This window comes from Cucurbita pepo, chromosome 8 (assembly GCF_057944985.1).
Source record: "Cucurbita pepo subsp. pepo isolate OVF chromosome 8, ASM5794498v1, whole genome shotgun sequence".
Classification (NCBI taxonomy): Eukaryota; Viridiplantae; Streptophyta; class Magnoliopsida; order Cucurbitales; family Cucurbitaceae; genus Cucurbita; species Cucurbita pepo.
Window position 1 is genome coordinate 11,784,576 of NC_141805.1, and position 12,339 is coordinate 11,796,914.

At 34.5% G+C, this 12,339-nt stretch overlaps 2 protein-coding genes across 2 annotated transcripts; one reads left to right on the forward strand and one right to left on the reverse strand.

Moving 5' to 3' along the window:
* Positions 1–1,572: 1,572 nt before the first annotated feature.
* On the reverse strand, positions 1,573–3,759 carry LOC111799972 (jasmonate-induced oxygenase 4-like). The gene is made up of 3 exons (XM_023683519.2): positions 3,267–3,759; positions 2,034–2,367; positions 1,573–1,940 (listed from the first exon to the last, which is right to left on the reverse strand). The coding sequence occupies exons 1-3, from the start codon at positions 3,743–3,745 to the stop codon at positions 1,701–1,703; spliced, it is 1,053 nt and encodes a 350-aa protein (XP_023539287.2). The 5' UTR covers positions 3,746–3,759; the 3' UTR covers positions 1,573–1,700.
* Positions 3,760–9,012: 5,253 nt separating this feature from the next.
* LOC111800649 (trihelix transcription factor GT-3b) lies at positions 9,013–10,173 on the forward strand. Its single transcript, XM_023684438.2, has 2 exons — positions 9,013–9,441; positions 9,577–10,173. The coding sequence occupies exons 1-2, from the start codon at positions 9,091–9,093 to the stop codon at positions 10,120–10,122; spliced, it is 897 nt and encodes a 298-aa protein (XP_023540206.2). The 5' UTR covers positions 9,013–9,090; the 3' UTR covers positions 10,123–10,173.
* Positions 10,174–12,339: the final 2,166 nt, after the last annotated feature.

Genomic DNA, 12,339 nt, shown 5'->3' on the forward strand with positions numbered 1-12,339 from the left:
GGGCTTCTTGGTTGGTGAGCCCAATCTCATCGAGCCCAACTTTTCTAAATTGAGTCCAAGGGATAGAAACGAGTTGGGCTTCTTCGCTGGTTGGTGAGCCCAATCTCATCGAGCCCAACTTTTCTAAATTGAGTCCAAGGGATAGAAACGAGTTGGGCTTCTACGCTGGTTGGTTAGCCCAATTTCATCGAGCCCATCTTTTCTAAATTGAGTCCAAGGGATAGAAACGAATTGGGCTTCTACGCTGGTTGGTGAGCCCAATTCATCGAGCCCATGTTTTCTAAATTGAGCCCAAGGGATAGAAACGAGTTGGGCTTCTACGCTGGTTGGTGAGCCCAATTTCATCTACCCCATCTTTTCTAAATTGAGCCCAAGGAATAGAAACGAGTTGGGCTTCTACACTAGTTAATGAGCCCAACTTCATCAACCCCAAATATTTTAATTAATCAAATATCCAAAACTGTTATGATGGAAGCCCATTCCGCTGGGCTTAGTTGGGCTTCCGTTGGCCCACTTCATGAAGCCCAAATACTTGATCCTAAATAAAATAAAAAGAAAACAATTTCTTGTTTTATTAATAGAATACATAAATTAGAAGTCAAATATTTAAATAATCAAATTGCAGCTGAATAATTCTTAAATCACATTTGTCGACTTAGGAATTTTTTTTTTTTTTTCAATATATATAAATGATATAACAAAGTTGAAATATATAATCTTAAATGTTACAAAAATTGGAATATTGCGGAAAAAGATGGGTGAAATGGACTATGTCAACGATTTAGGTTAGCTATAGATGAATTTTGTGGCTTCAAAAATTGGGAGATTTTGCATTTAAAACGTGCGTTTTGACTGCACCCCACGTGGGAGGAATTCAAACCATGAATTCTACTACTAAGATTGATAAATTAATTAACTTAACTATATTATCTACTTTGGCCTATTACGTACTATCGTCCACACCCTTATAAGAAATGTTTCGTTCCATTCTTCAATCGACTTGCGATCTCACAATCCACCTCCTTTCAGGCTCATCATCCTCGCTAGCACACTATGTTAAGAGGCGAACAAAACATTTCTTATAAACGTATGGAAACCTCTCCCTACTAGACAGAGGAACAAATCATTAGTTATAAGAATGAGGAAATCTCTCTAAACGCGTTTTAAAACTATAAGGTTATTGCGTTTTAATCTAATTTTGAAAATTAAGATCTCGTTTGATAACTATTTAATTTTTTTCGTAAACACCCATTAGTCCTTTTGTCAAAATTCGTAATCGAATAGACGGCTAGAATTTAACTATTTCATCGATCTTTTTGTCAAACGATACTAAGAAGATAAGAACAAAATCGTTACTAAATATAAGATAAGAATAAAATCATTATCAAATTGACTTAAAATATTGAAATTTTATACGCTTCTTTCTATCAAATTTACGATAGTCTATCATTTTAGCCGTTCCTACGTTCAAAGTGATATCTAAGATTATTGCACATCAACACAAAGGGGGATTAGATTCTAAAATTGACAGCGTAATTTGGTACATTTGAGACCACACACGATTCAAACGAGTTTAGAACCCCAAAAAAAAAAAAAAAAAAAAAAAAAAAAAAAAAAAAAAAAAAAAACTTGAACATTAACTTATAATTAACACAACTACAAGCATTAAGTAACATTATTATTAATTATAATTAAGTGGATTAAATAGACTGTTCTTGTTGTGAAGTTCCACAAATACCCCTCTTCCTAATTTGAAGTCTATATTCATCAAAGGTCATAGGTGGAAAAAGGGCTGGCCTTTCTTCAGTCACAAGCACTTTAGCTGGTTCAATTATCAAATCACTTCTCGGGTTGTAGAAGAACGCCAATGACACTCGATCCTTGATTGAATTCACGATCACTCTATGATTCACACTTTTGTATATCCCGTTGCTCAACACCTAATAACATACAACCATTACTCATTTTTACGAGTAACATAGTGAACGATTCTAGATACAATGTTACGAGCCTGAGTAGAGAAAGATTCAAACCTGAATTTGATCGGCAACATTTACAATCAAAGCATTAGGGATAGGGTCGATAGTGATCCAATCGTCTCCTTTACGAACTTGGAGGCCAGGGACGTTGTGGTCAGGCAAAAGAATGGTGATGCCGCCCGGGTCGGAGTGAGGCGAAAGGCCTAAAGTCAGGTCAGGTTGAGGGCACTTTGGATACATATTGGCCCTCATGCAAGCTCCTATTCCTTCTTCTCCTCCAAATGCCTTTAATAAGTACTCTTCTTCAAGCCCTAATCCCATAGATAATCCCTTCATCACTTTCTCACATAGCTTCACCATCTCCTTCCCGTATTCTTCTATCAATTCCCTACACACAAATAAAACCCTAAAACGTCGTAAACGTATCGAGTTTGTCTCCCGCATGTTAATCATTCATCAAATCATACAATAAAAATACGAAAATTTGAATTTGTGCCGTTTCTGTCAAGGTTTAACCAATTGAGTTACGTTTAAATTGGTATAGATGAAAATGTTTATAAAAATATAAGAACATTTCCGGGTGGATCCAAGAACATTGGAGAACGACAAGAAGATAAAATTTGACAAAGTTTGAGTTTGTTTGACCACAAAGTTGGTCAAATTGAAGCGATGCAATTACATGCAACGACCTAGGCACACCGCTAGCAAATATTGTCCTCTTTGGGCTTTCCCTTTCGAGCTTCCACTCAAGGCTTTAAAACGCATATCCTATGAGAAGGTTTCCACTCCCCAACCAATGTGGGACATCACAATCTACCCCCCTTCGGGACCCAGCGTCCTCGCTGGCACTCATTCCTTTCTCTAATCGGCGTGAGACAGCCACCAAATCCACCCCCTTTGGTGCCCAGAGTCCTTACTGGCACATCGCCTCGTGTCTATTCCCCTTCGGGGAACATCCAGAAGGCTGGCACATCATCCGGTGTTTGGCTCTGATACTATTTGTAACGACCCAGATCCACCGTTAGTAGATATTGTCCTTTCGGGCTTCCTCTCAAGGCTTTAAAACATCACATTACAAGACATACGAACCCAAATAATAATAATACAAATTATTCATTTTTCTCTTTAGGAAACTAAACCCGATTTATAATAGATAACATGTTCCATCAAAGAGGTAGTACGAGCTCATTTACCGATCGATATCGAATCGATCGGTAGAGCTCACACCGACATTACGACCGGTGCATTTTGAGTGTCTTAAAATTAGAAGAATGAGTAAAAACGTACTTGGATGGAGGAAAAGCAGGCCACTTGGCTGTGTTTCTGAGGGAAACAGGCAAATAATTAATGAAAAAGTAATCACTCCAATCCAAAATCGCCGCCTTTTCAATCCCCAACCGGCTGCCATATCCTTCATAAGTGGTCGGCGAATTGGCATATTGTCTCTTCAAATCCAACGGCTGATGAAAAAACTGCGTCCACTTATCCTTCAAACACTCCATCATCTCGCCGTTGATTCCATGGTTTATTACATGAAAAAATCCCCACTCTTTACAAGCTTCCGCCATCGCCGTAACCTCCGCCGCACTCTGCAGCTTTTCCATGTCCACCACCGGAATATTCCTCGGAACATTTCTCTCCACGGCGGCGCCACTCGGCCTCTGTGACGGTGGCTTCACGTACCTCACTGGAATCGTCCGTATTCCACTCACCGCCAGCGACTGCACACACACCACCGGCTCCGGCCAACTCTCAAGGCAGCTCATTTTCTTATAATATCTCTTGTGGATTTTGAAGTCTCTTCATTACTGCAAGTATTTATAGGGAAATAAATAAATAAATAAATAAATAAAAATCAGAACACGTGATGAAAATGAAAATTAATAATTAAAAAAATAATATATATATATATATATATATATATATATATTATTGTGTCTATTAGCTTATTTCGGCGCCGTGAAATTTTTGCTTTACTTCAAACTAAATTTAAAAAAAACAAAAAAAAAAAACACACACATTTATTCCGATTTGGCTTCTTCTATCTCGTCCTTTAAAAAAATAATATTTTATTTCTAATTAACATTTTCTTAAATTAAATAAAATAATAAAATATCACTTAAATGATTTAATTTAGTATATCCGGGTCGGACTCGGACTCGGACTCGGACTCGGAGCTGGTGAAAATGATCCGACGAAACCCGACAATAAAAGGGCGACCGTTTATTTTTGTTTGTAAGCGGAAGGCAGGGAGAGGAAACGTTTAATGTTTGTAGTGTCGTTTCTTGTGGGGTCAGTTCGGAGGCAACTTTAGTTTTTGTCTACTTTTTCGACATGTCGGCTTGTAATTAGTTACTTTTATAATCATTATTATAACTCCTCGTTTGTTTTGTTTTTTTCCTTACCCACTCTTTAAATTTACTATTTTAAGAAATACTTTAAATTATTATATATATATATTTTTTTACTTTAAATTATTAAGGAATTTTAATAAAATCGAGATCTAAAAGGGAGTGGTGCTTAATAATAGGAGAAAATAAGTAGAAATCTAAATAAATAAATAAATAAATAAGAAGGATTAAGTTTGGCCGACATCAAAGGAGACTGGTCAGTGTTCGAACACGTGCCAAATACTGGCCAGAAAAGGAATAACGCACGTGACCAAGCATTTACCCAGCACGTTGTCAAGCCCCACTTCCATCCTACTTTATTATTTATTTTATATTTTCAACTAATTAAGTTTATACATCTAATTTAACCTAAAATAAAGTCGATTATCATATTTAATATTTAAATTTATAAAATTATAGGTCAAAATTTCAATGAATTATCGGGTTAATATTTATAATATTAACGATTAAATTGGATCGAGAATTAATTCATACATAAATATTCTCCATTTGTGACAAATTTTCTAGGCATGGAATGGGGTTATACATATCCACTCCAAAAAATAAAAATATATTTTAATATTCACAACATGTTTTAAATGTTTTATAATGTATGGACTGCATTAAAAATAAATAAATAAATAAATAAATTAGGTATTGAAAATTTCAGAAGAATTGGGACAATTTTGAAAAAAATGCCACCCATCATTAATTTTTTATATATATTTAATTGGAAAATGCATACAAATTGCATAATAATAAAAATTCAAACTAATTAAAAAAAACACTTTATATTAAAATTTAATCGTAGCTAAATAAATAAATAAAATAGTTAAATTTATTGTCGTTTTTATTAGGTTAACCGGCCATTTTAAAGTAGTTGAAAGTCGCATTAGAGACATCAAAAAGATATTTTTCGTGAATGAATCGACATTGATTTTTCCGGCTTCTAGTCTCATTTCTAACTTTAAATCACCTCGAATGAACGTAAGATTGTAAGTTGAAGAACGTTATAATCGTATGAGCATGGATGTTTCATATAAAAGGGTCTCAACGCTTTGAACTCGTATTAAGGTTCTCTTTTATTGTTTGGGTTGAATTGAGACGTTTTTAGATAGCTTCTTTAAAGCTGTTGCTAGCTCTAGATATTAACTTTTACCTTTATTGTTTGGGTTGAATTAACAGTCGAGGCATGGAAGAGAATAAGAATAGTTCTTTCTGCTGGAATTTTTCACGTTAATTCTCTTTCTAACATCTCAATCATTTTTTTGTTTATTCTCATGGTAGAAGTCGGGAAGTTCTTTCTCAACATTTTCTCGCGCCTTAATTCGGGTTTTAGAATGAACTTTCACAAAGTACGTGTAAATATGAAACTAAAAGTTGTTCTCTTTTCTATTGGGGAATTGGAGCTGGTCATGTTTTAAACTCGTCAAACGTTAAAAGCAACAAAACCGGATAAAACAACATTAATACGATTTGTAAAACCATGAAAACATAAATGAAATATCAACTTACGTTCCACCCAGAAAAGAAAGACATGTTGTTTTAGGTTTGTCTGCTAATGTGAAAGCAGTTTGAGTTGGAGGAATTTTACTACCGTTGTCGAGGTGGGTGTCGGTCCCGGGATGGTCCAAGTCCTTTTTGATGGAACATGTGAAAAATGACACAACACGATGAACTCACTTACCAAAGGGACCATTTTTCTTTAATTCTGGACCTCCTCCGTAATTACTTGCAACCCAAAATCCATTTTAATTAAGAAAGAAAATAAAATTTTATTTATTATTCGAAGCAACGATTACAACGTGACTAAAAAGTAGTCCAAATTTACATTAAGAAGAGATGGTCAAAAGCACAGAAAACTGACCCTTAGCCAAGTTTTCAAGTAGTCAAGAACAAGTTTAACTGAATGTGTCTGTAGGACTTCATAACATTCTATATTCAACTCAAGCTATCGTAAGAAGGCTGAAGATTGAAATCGTTTGTTGAGATTCGACTATATTGATATTTTTTGTTTTGTTGTTGAAAAATAATCTTCGTGGTTATGAAATTTGCATATTCAAAATGTGTATAATTTTGAGATGTCTAATAAAACTCAAGCTGGTTCACATTTATATTGATGTTGATAGCTCAACCGAGATTTAATTAGTTGCCTCGTAAAACGAGACAGAGGCTTGGTGGCCACACCTTTTGTCTTCGATCAATGATCCAAGTTTAAATTTATATAATTATTAATAAATTTTAAATTTTAAAAGTATAAATTAGTTTTAAAACAAGTCCACCGATCCTCTGTAAGTGCACGAATCTCTTAACTATTATTAAACAAAATAATATAAGATTTATGGAATAAATTAGTCAATCAATTCTCTTAAACCCAAAATTTTCAATAATGTATATTGTGCATGAACCTTTCGCTATCAAATAAAACGATGTGATAGACGATTCACACAATAAAATAAGATATCAACTCTGTCGAGGATCTTTTGTTATTTATTTATTTTTTTTTTTTGGTTAAATAATAATGATAAGTGGTTGAGAAAGTATTGAATAATTATTTTTGCACTCGAAAATTTAATAGGGAAAAAAATAGTCATTGAAAGAATAAGAAGCACTGTTTAGGCAACTATTTAAGGTTGTTAATGGACTCTGTCGTTTCAGACAAACATTCTAAGTTCAGTCACAAAAGTAGCCGAGTTCGGCTTCTTACCAATTATGTCACAACCTGTCTTTTAAAATATTCTCTCGATTTTTTAAAATAAATAATAGTGAGCATATAAACAATAAAATATATATATATTTAACCGACAATTATTGTGGGCCTCCATGGGCTTTGTTTTGTCAACTAGGCCCATGGATCAGTGTCTCGGCCAGAAACAGGAACATAAAAAATTCTTAATGATTCAGTTGTGAATTCGTTAGTGGCCCAATTTGCACACATACTGGGCCTGCATTGACGCTAGTGGGCTTTTTTTTTTTTGTAAGTAGTGATCCATCTTGCATCAACTTAGACAACGACCGACCAAACTAAATTTGAATCAAGGTGTCCACAATCGCGCGTGATTGTGCGACACTCACTCTCACCACTTAGTGAATTAGCCAACTCAAATTCGTTTCACCTTCGACTAGACAATATATACCCAGGTCTCTGTCCCCACTTTGAGAAGAGGATTTTAAAAAACATGGACAGAGAGATTGCAGTAAGAGGGTTTGAAAGTAATGTTGTAAGCTAGCAATTAAGTATATATGAGGGTTTAGCATGACATGAGCATGCAGCCATGGACAACACGTCTTGGACAAGTATGACCCGCTCTCATAGTTTTGTTTTAGGCTTCCCAAAATGTCTCATACCAATAAAGAGAATATTCCTTTATTATAAACTCACGATCACTCTAAATTAGCTGATGTGAGACCTTCATCCAACCGTTTGTTTTGGATGCAGATATTATCGAACTTTTAACATTTTAATTAACTACATTCAGTGGCTAAGCTGTCATTTCCTGTAACTTCTCCTTTTGACATTCGACTTTTTTTAAAAATAAAAAAATAAAAAGAATAAACTTTGTAAAACAATTATTCCCCAAGAAATTAAATAATGGTCTTTGAAGAATTGATGTGAGACACTCGCCACCTCAGCAAGCTGAGTCACGTGGGACCCATTAGAAATTCCAACGACAGTCAATGTGAAAGAATTTCTTTTGACCACAACAACAGTTTTTACTCCTCAAATACTGTATTAAAGTCGGTTTAAGGACGACGTGTCGTTCAAGAAAACTCCAGATTACTTTTATTCCCAAGTTTCTCTTTTCCACCTTCTGGATACGTGGCGTGTTTAGAATGGTGCGAATTGCTGACTGTGTGAACAGTGACTTGGAATAGGTCATAGGTGTGAACAACATGACCTGTAGGTCCGACAGACTTTCACTTATGATATCTGCATGTATGCCACGTGGACACACGTGGTAGGCTTTCCCACGTGGGACGTCACAGAATACCGCGTTTCTGATTTTATTAAAACGACATGAATGGAAACGGACCCTCTAAAGGCAAATTTTTTAAATAAATAATACATATTCCTCTTTTTCTTTTCTTTTCTTTGAAAAAAAATAATAATTTCTTCCTTTCCATTATTTATTAATGTAATCATAGCAATGAAAAAAATAAATAAATAATAAGAATCTTTTTCGAATTAAAATAGATTAATATAACCATTAACTTTTTAATTTTTTTTACAATAGTAAAAAAGTAAAATTAAGAAAAAAAAAGTAAGAAGTTTGTAAGAGGAGACGACAAGTCGCATGGAAATTAGAATCAAAGCCTCCAACCTCAACAAGGACGGTGTCGTAAGCCTGACGACGCGCTGACGCAATGGGAACAAATGGGTAAACAAAGAAAACGACAATCCTTCAATAAAGCTGAAAAATATACAAATAATAATAATAATAAAACACAATTTAATTTAAATATTATTTTTCCATTTCCGCGTAAACAGATTATACAACACAAAAAATAAAAATAAAAAAATAAATTCCATCGAATTAATTATTTTATTTATTTATTTATTTATTTTTTGCCCTCTTTTTTACGATTTCACACCTGGATTTCACACCAACCCACATATTAAAAATATTTCCCTTTCATTTTCTCTCCTCCAACGACGATTCTTTTCTTTTTTTTTTTTTCTTTTTTTTTTTCTATATAATTTTCTCAAGTTTTTGGTACTCATGGAAGGCCACAATCCCCATCCCCTTGTTCATCTCCACCTTCAGCAGCAACAACATCAACAGCTTCAACATCCTCCGCCGCCACCGCCGCCGCAGCAGCAGCAGCATCTCCACCAAAACCTCGCCGATCAAACCGCCGTCAACGCCGTCGCCGACAGATTCCCTCAATGGAGTATTCAAGAAACAAAGGAGTTTTTAATGATCCGCGCCGAGCTGGATCAACGGTTCATGGAGACCAAACGCAACAAACTCTTGTGGGAAATCACCGCCGCCAAAATGAAAGAAAAGGGTTTCAATCGCAGCGCTGAACAGTGTAAATGTAAATGGAAAAACCTCGTCACCCGTTACAAGGTACTAAATTTCCCTTCTATATATATATATATATATAAAGTTCATATCTTTATTAGAAAACAATATTTGAAATTTTGTGGGATTTAAGGGAAAATTGATGGGTTGATTGTATTTTATGTAATTGAACAAATTAAGGGTTGTGAAACAATGGAGCCAGAAATTTCAAGGCAGCAATTTCCATTCTACACAGAGCTACAAGCAATTTTCGGGGCACGAATGCATAGAATATTATGGGCGGAGGCGGAGAGCGGAGGGAGTGGATCGAAGAAGAAGACGACGGTGTTATCGTCCGATGAAGGTGACGAGAACGAGGACAGTGACGGAGACGGAGGCGACACGAAAGCGAGCGGTAGGAAGAGTAAAAAGAAGGGTAAAGGTAACGGCGGGGGAAGCAGTGGTATCAATCATTTGAAGGAAATTTTAGAAGATTTCATGAACCAACAAATTCAAATGGAGATTCAATGGAGGGAAGCGTTTGAATCAAGGGAAAAAGAGAGACAAATTAGGGAAATGGAATGGAGAAGGAAAATGGAAGCTTTAGAACATGAGAGGATAATGTTGGAAAGAAGATGGAGAGAAAGGGAAGAACAAAGAAGAATGAGAGATGAAGTTAGGGCTGAGAAAAGAGATGCTTTAATCACAGCTTTGTTAAACAAGCTTCGAAGAGATGATCATATATAGTATTCGTTATCGTATATCTTTGCATCAATATCAATTTCTTCGTTCATTTTCGTTCATCATATTCGAACTTAACTACTCGAATGGGCAAATATCAACCTCTTTACCATAAATTTTGATATATTTATTCGGGTTTAGTTCTAATCATTTCCGATCAAAGCTTTTCTTGCTGGGTCTTTGACATTGATTATTGTTATGCAAGCTATCAAACCCTACCATGTATTTATATTATATTTTGTGTAAAGTTCAAGTTTATATATATATATATATATATATATATATATATATATATATATATATATGAGGGTAAGGGTATTTATTGTATATTATGGACATTATGATTAAATTGTGACAGATATAATTTGGAGAGATATGAAATAATCAACACGTATTAATTGTATGATATAAAAGGAAGAAGATTGTGCAATTGTGTGAATGTGTTGTAGAATCCAAAAGGATCTGTCTCTTCTAAATGATTATTTGTTTCCAATTCTTGAAGTAATAGCTTTTTTTTTTTTTTTTTCAATGTTGTTGCGTGATAAAATTGCATATTTCTTTATTTTGTGTTAATTATTAATGGAAAGTTGAACGTTTCTTTGATCACTCGCTATCTACGTGTACTGGGCGAATGAAGTCGAGGACTTACGAGCACAACATAGGAGCTGATTCAATATTGAAAGTTTGAACTTGAAACTAACGTTTCCATTCTTCGACTTGAACACGGGTGACGGGTGAATCCGAACCCAACAAATGTCATTTTTATGTGACAAATTCGTTAATTAGCTGGTTCTTGCTTCATTATGGGAATTTTTCCATTATTATTATTTTTTGTTCGCTTTTTAATTCCTTCTTTCGTAAGAAATGAAGATAGAAACGTGTGATGATTTTGAAGTTTGGTTATGATATCCAACTTGGTCACACAGATTGGCCAATCCCTGTTTCACCGACACAACATGTTACTGTCCATACACCCTTTCCTAAGTTCTTTTTGTTTTGTTTTTTTGTTTGTTTTTTGTTTTTTTTTTTTAATTTTACTCTTAATTTAATATGTTCAGGACGATTGTGAGAAGAGTCTCACGTCCGTTAATTAAGGAAATGATCCTGAGTTTATAAGTAAAGAATGCATCTCCTCTATTGGTTCTATTGGTACGAGAAATTCTAAAAAAAAGAATAAAATCACGAGAGTTTATGCTTAAATGGTTTGGTACGAGAGTTATGTTCTTAATTTAGCCATATTATAGTGGTTCTTCACCGGGTATGAGAATCATGGTGTTAATGATTCAATTCGGGTGATCCAAAATCAAGATGCACAACGGCCCAACTTCTCGCAATTTGACTCGGAAGTTGGTTCTGACGGCTCAGCACACATCACCCAAGCCAGCTCACTAACATATTCGGCTCAAGAGAGGGCAACGACCCACTGGATAGAGACAACCAACAGTCCCAACGACCCGAATCGAAGTTCGTGCTCCTCGACCCCCCTACGTGTTAGGTGCGTGTCCTGCTCTCAGCCACGGCTTGACGACTTAAACGGCTCGGTATATAATTTTGAGGTCAATAATATTTAAATTGATAGGAAAGTCATGCCCTTAACTTAGCAATGTCGAATAAACAAGTTGTGAGCCTCGAAACTTGGGGTGGGGTCAATTTTAGACGTTTCTGTCCCGTTTTGGTTTTGCATTGTAATCGAGTCGAACTAACCCGTCTACACCAATATTAACTATAACATAAATAAATATATATTTCTTTCATAAATTAATTATCTTAATAAATAAATTTTCTAGATGGGGTGGCTAAAAATCTCGTGGATTGAGTTTCACATGCTATGATTCTTTGTTTTACATTTTAATTATTCCGACAAACTATTTCTTGTTTCTGTTTTTTTAAATAATTTTATATTTAGAAATTAAAATATTTTGTGTAGAATATTAAATTTTCACTTTTATAGTTAACCACCTAAAAAATTAAAAGCTTGAAATTCCTCATCTTAAAATCGAAAACTTGGAACTTACCAAAATGTCCTTGATAAATGAGACAGCTAAAACCATAAAGATCATTCCAAGTCATTGTAGATAGTGTTAATTTTGTCATTAATATTTTTAAAATTTGAAATCTATCCCTAATCTTATAATGTGAGGTTAATTTTGCAATATTATAATAAAAATAATAAAATAAATAAATTCAATGGTTAATTCTTCAATATTTTGTTCATTAAACATT

Coding starts and splice junctions, on each gene's coding strand:
- LOC111800649 (XM_023684438.2), top strand. CDS start 9,091: ATGGAAGGCCACAATCCCCATCCCCTTGTTCATCTCCACCTTCAGCAG. Junction 9,442..9,576: donor ACCTCGTCACCCGTTACAAG/GTACTAAATTTC, acceptor GAACAAATTAAG/GGTTGTGAAACAATGGAGCC.
- LOC111799972 (XM_023683519.2), bottom strand. CDS start 3,745: ATGAGCTGCCTTGAGAGTTGGCCGGAGCCGGTGGTGTGTGTGCAGTCG. Junction 2,368..3,266: donor CCTGCTTTTCCTCCATCCAA/GTACGTTTTTAC, acceptor ATTTGTGTGTAG/GGAATTGATAGAAGAATACG. Junction 1,941..2,033: donor ATGTTGCCGATCAAATTCAG/GTTTGAATCTTT, acceptor GTATGTTATTAG/GTGTTGAGCAACGGGATATA.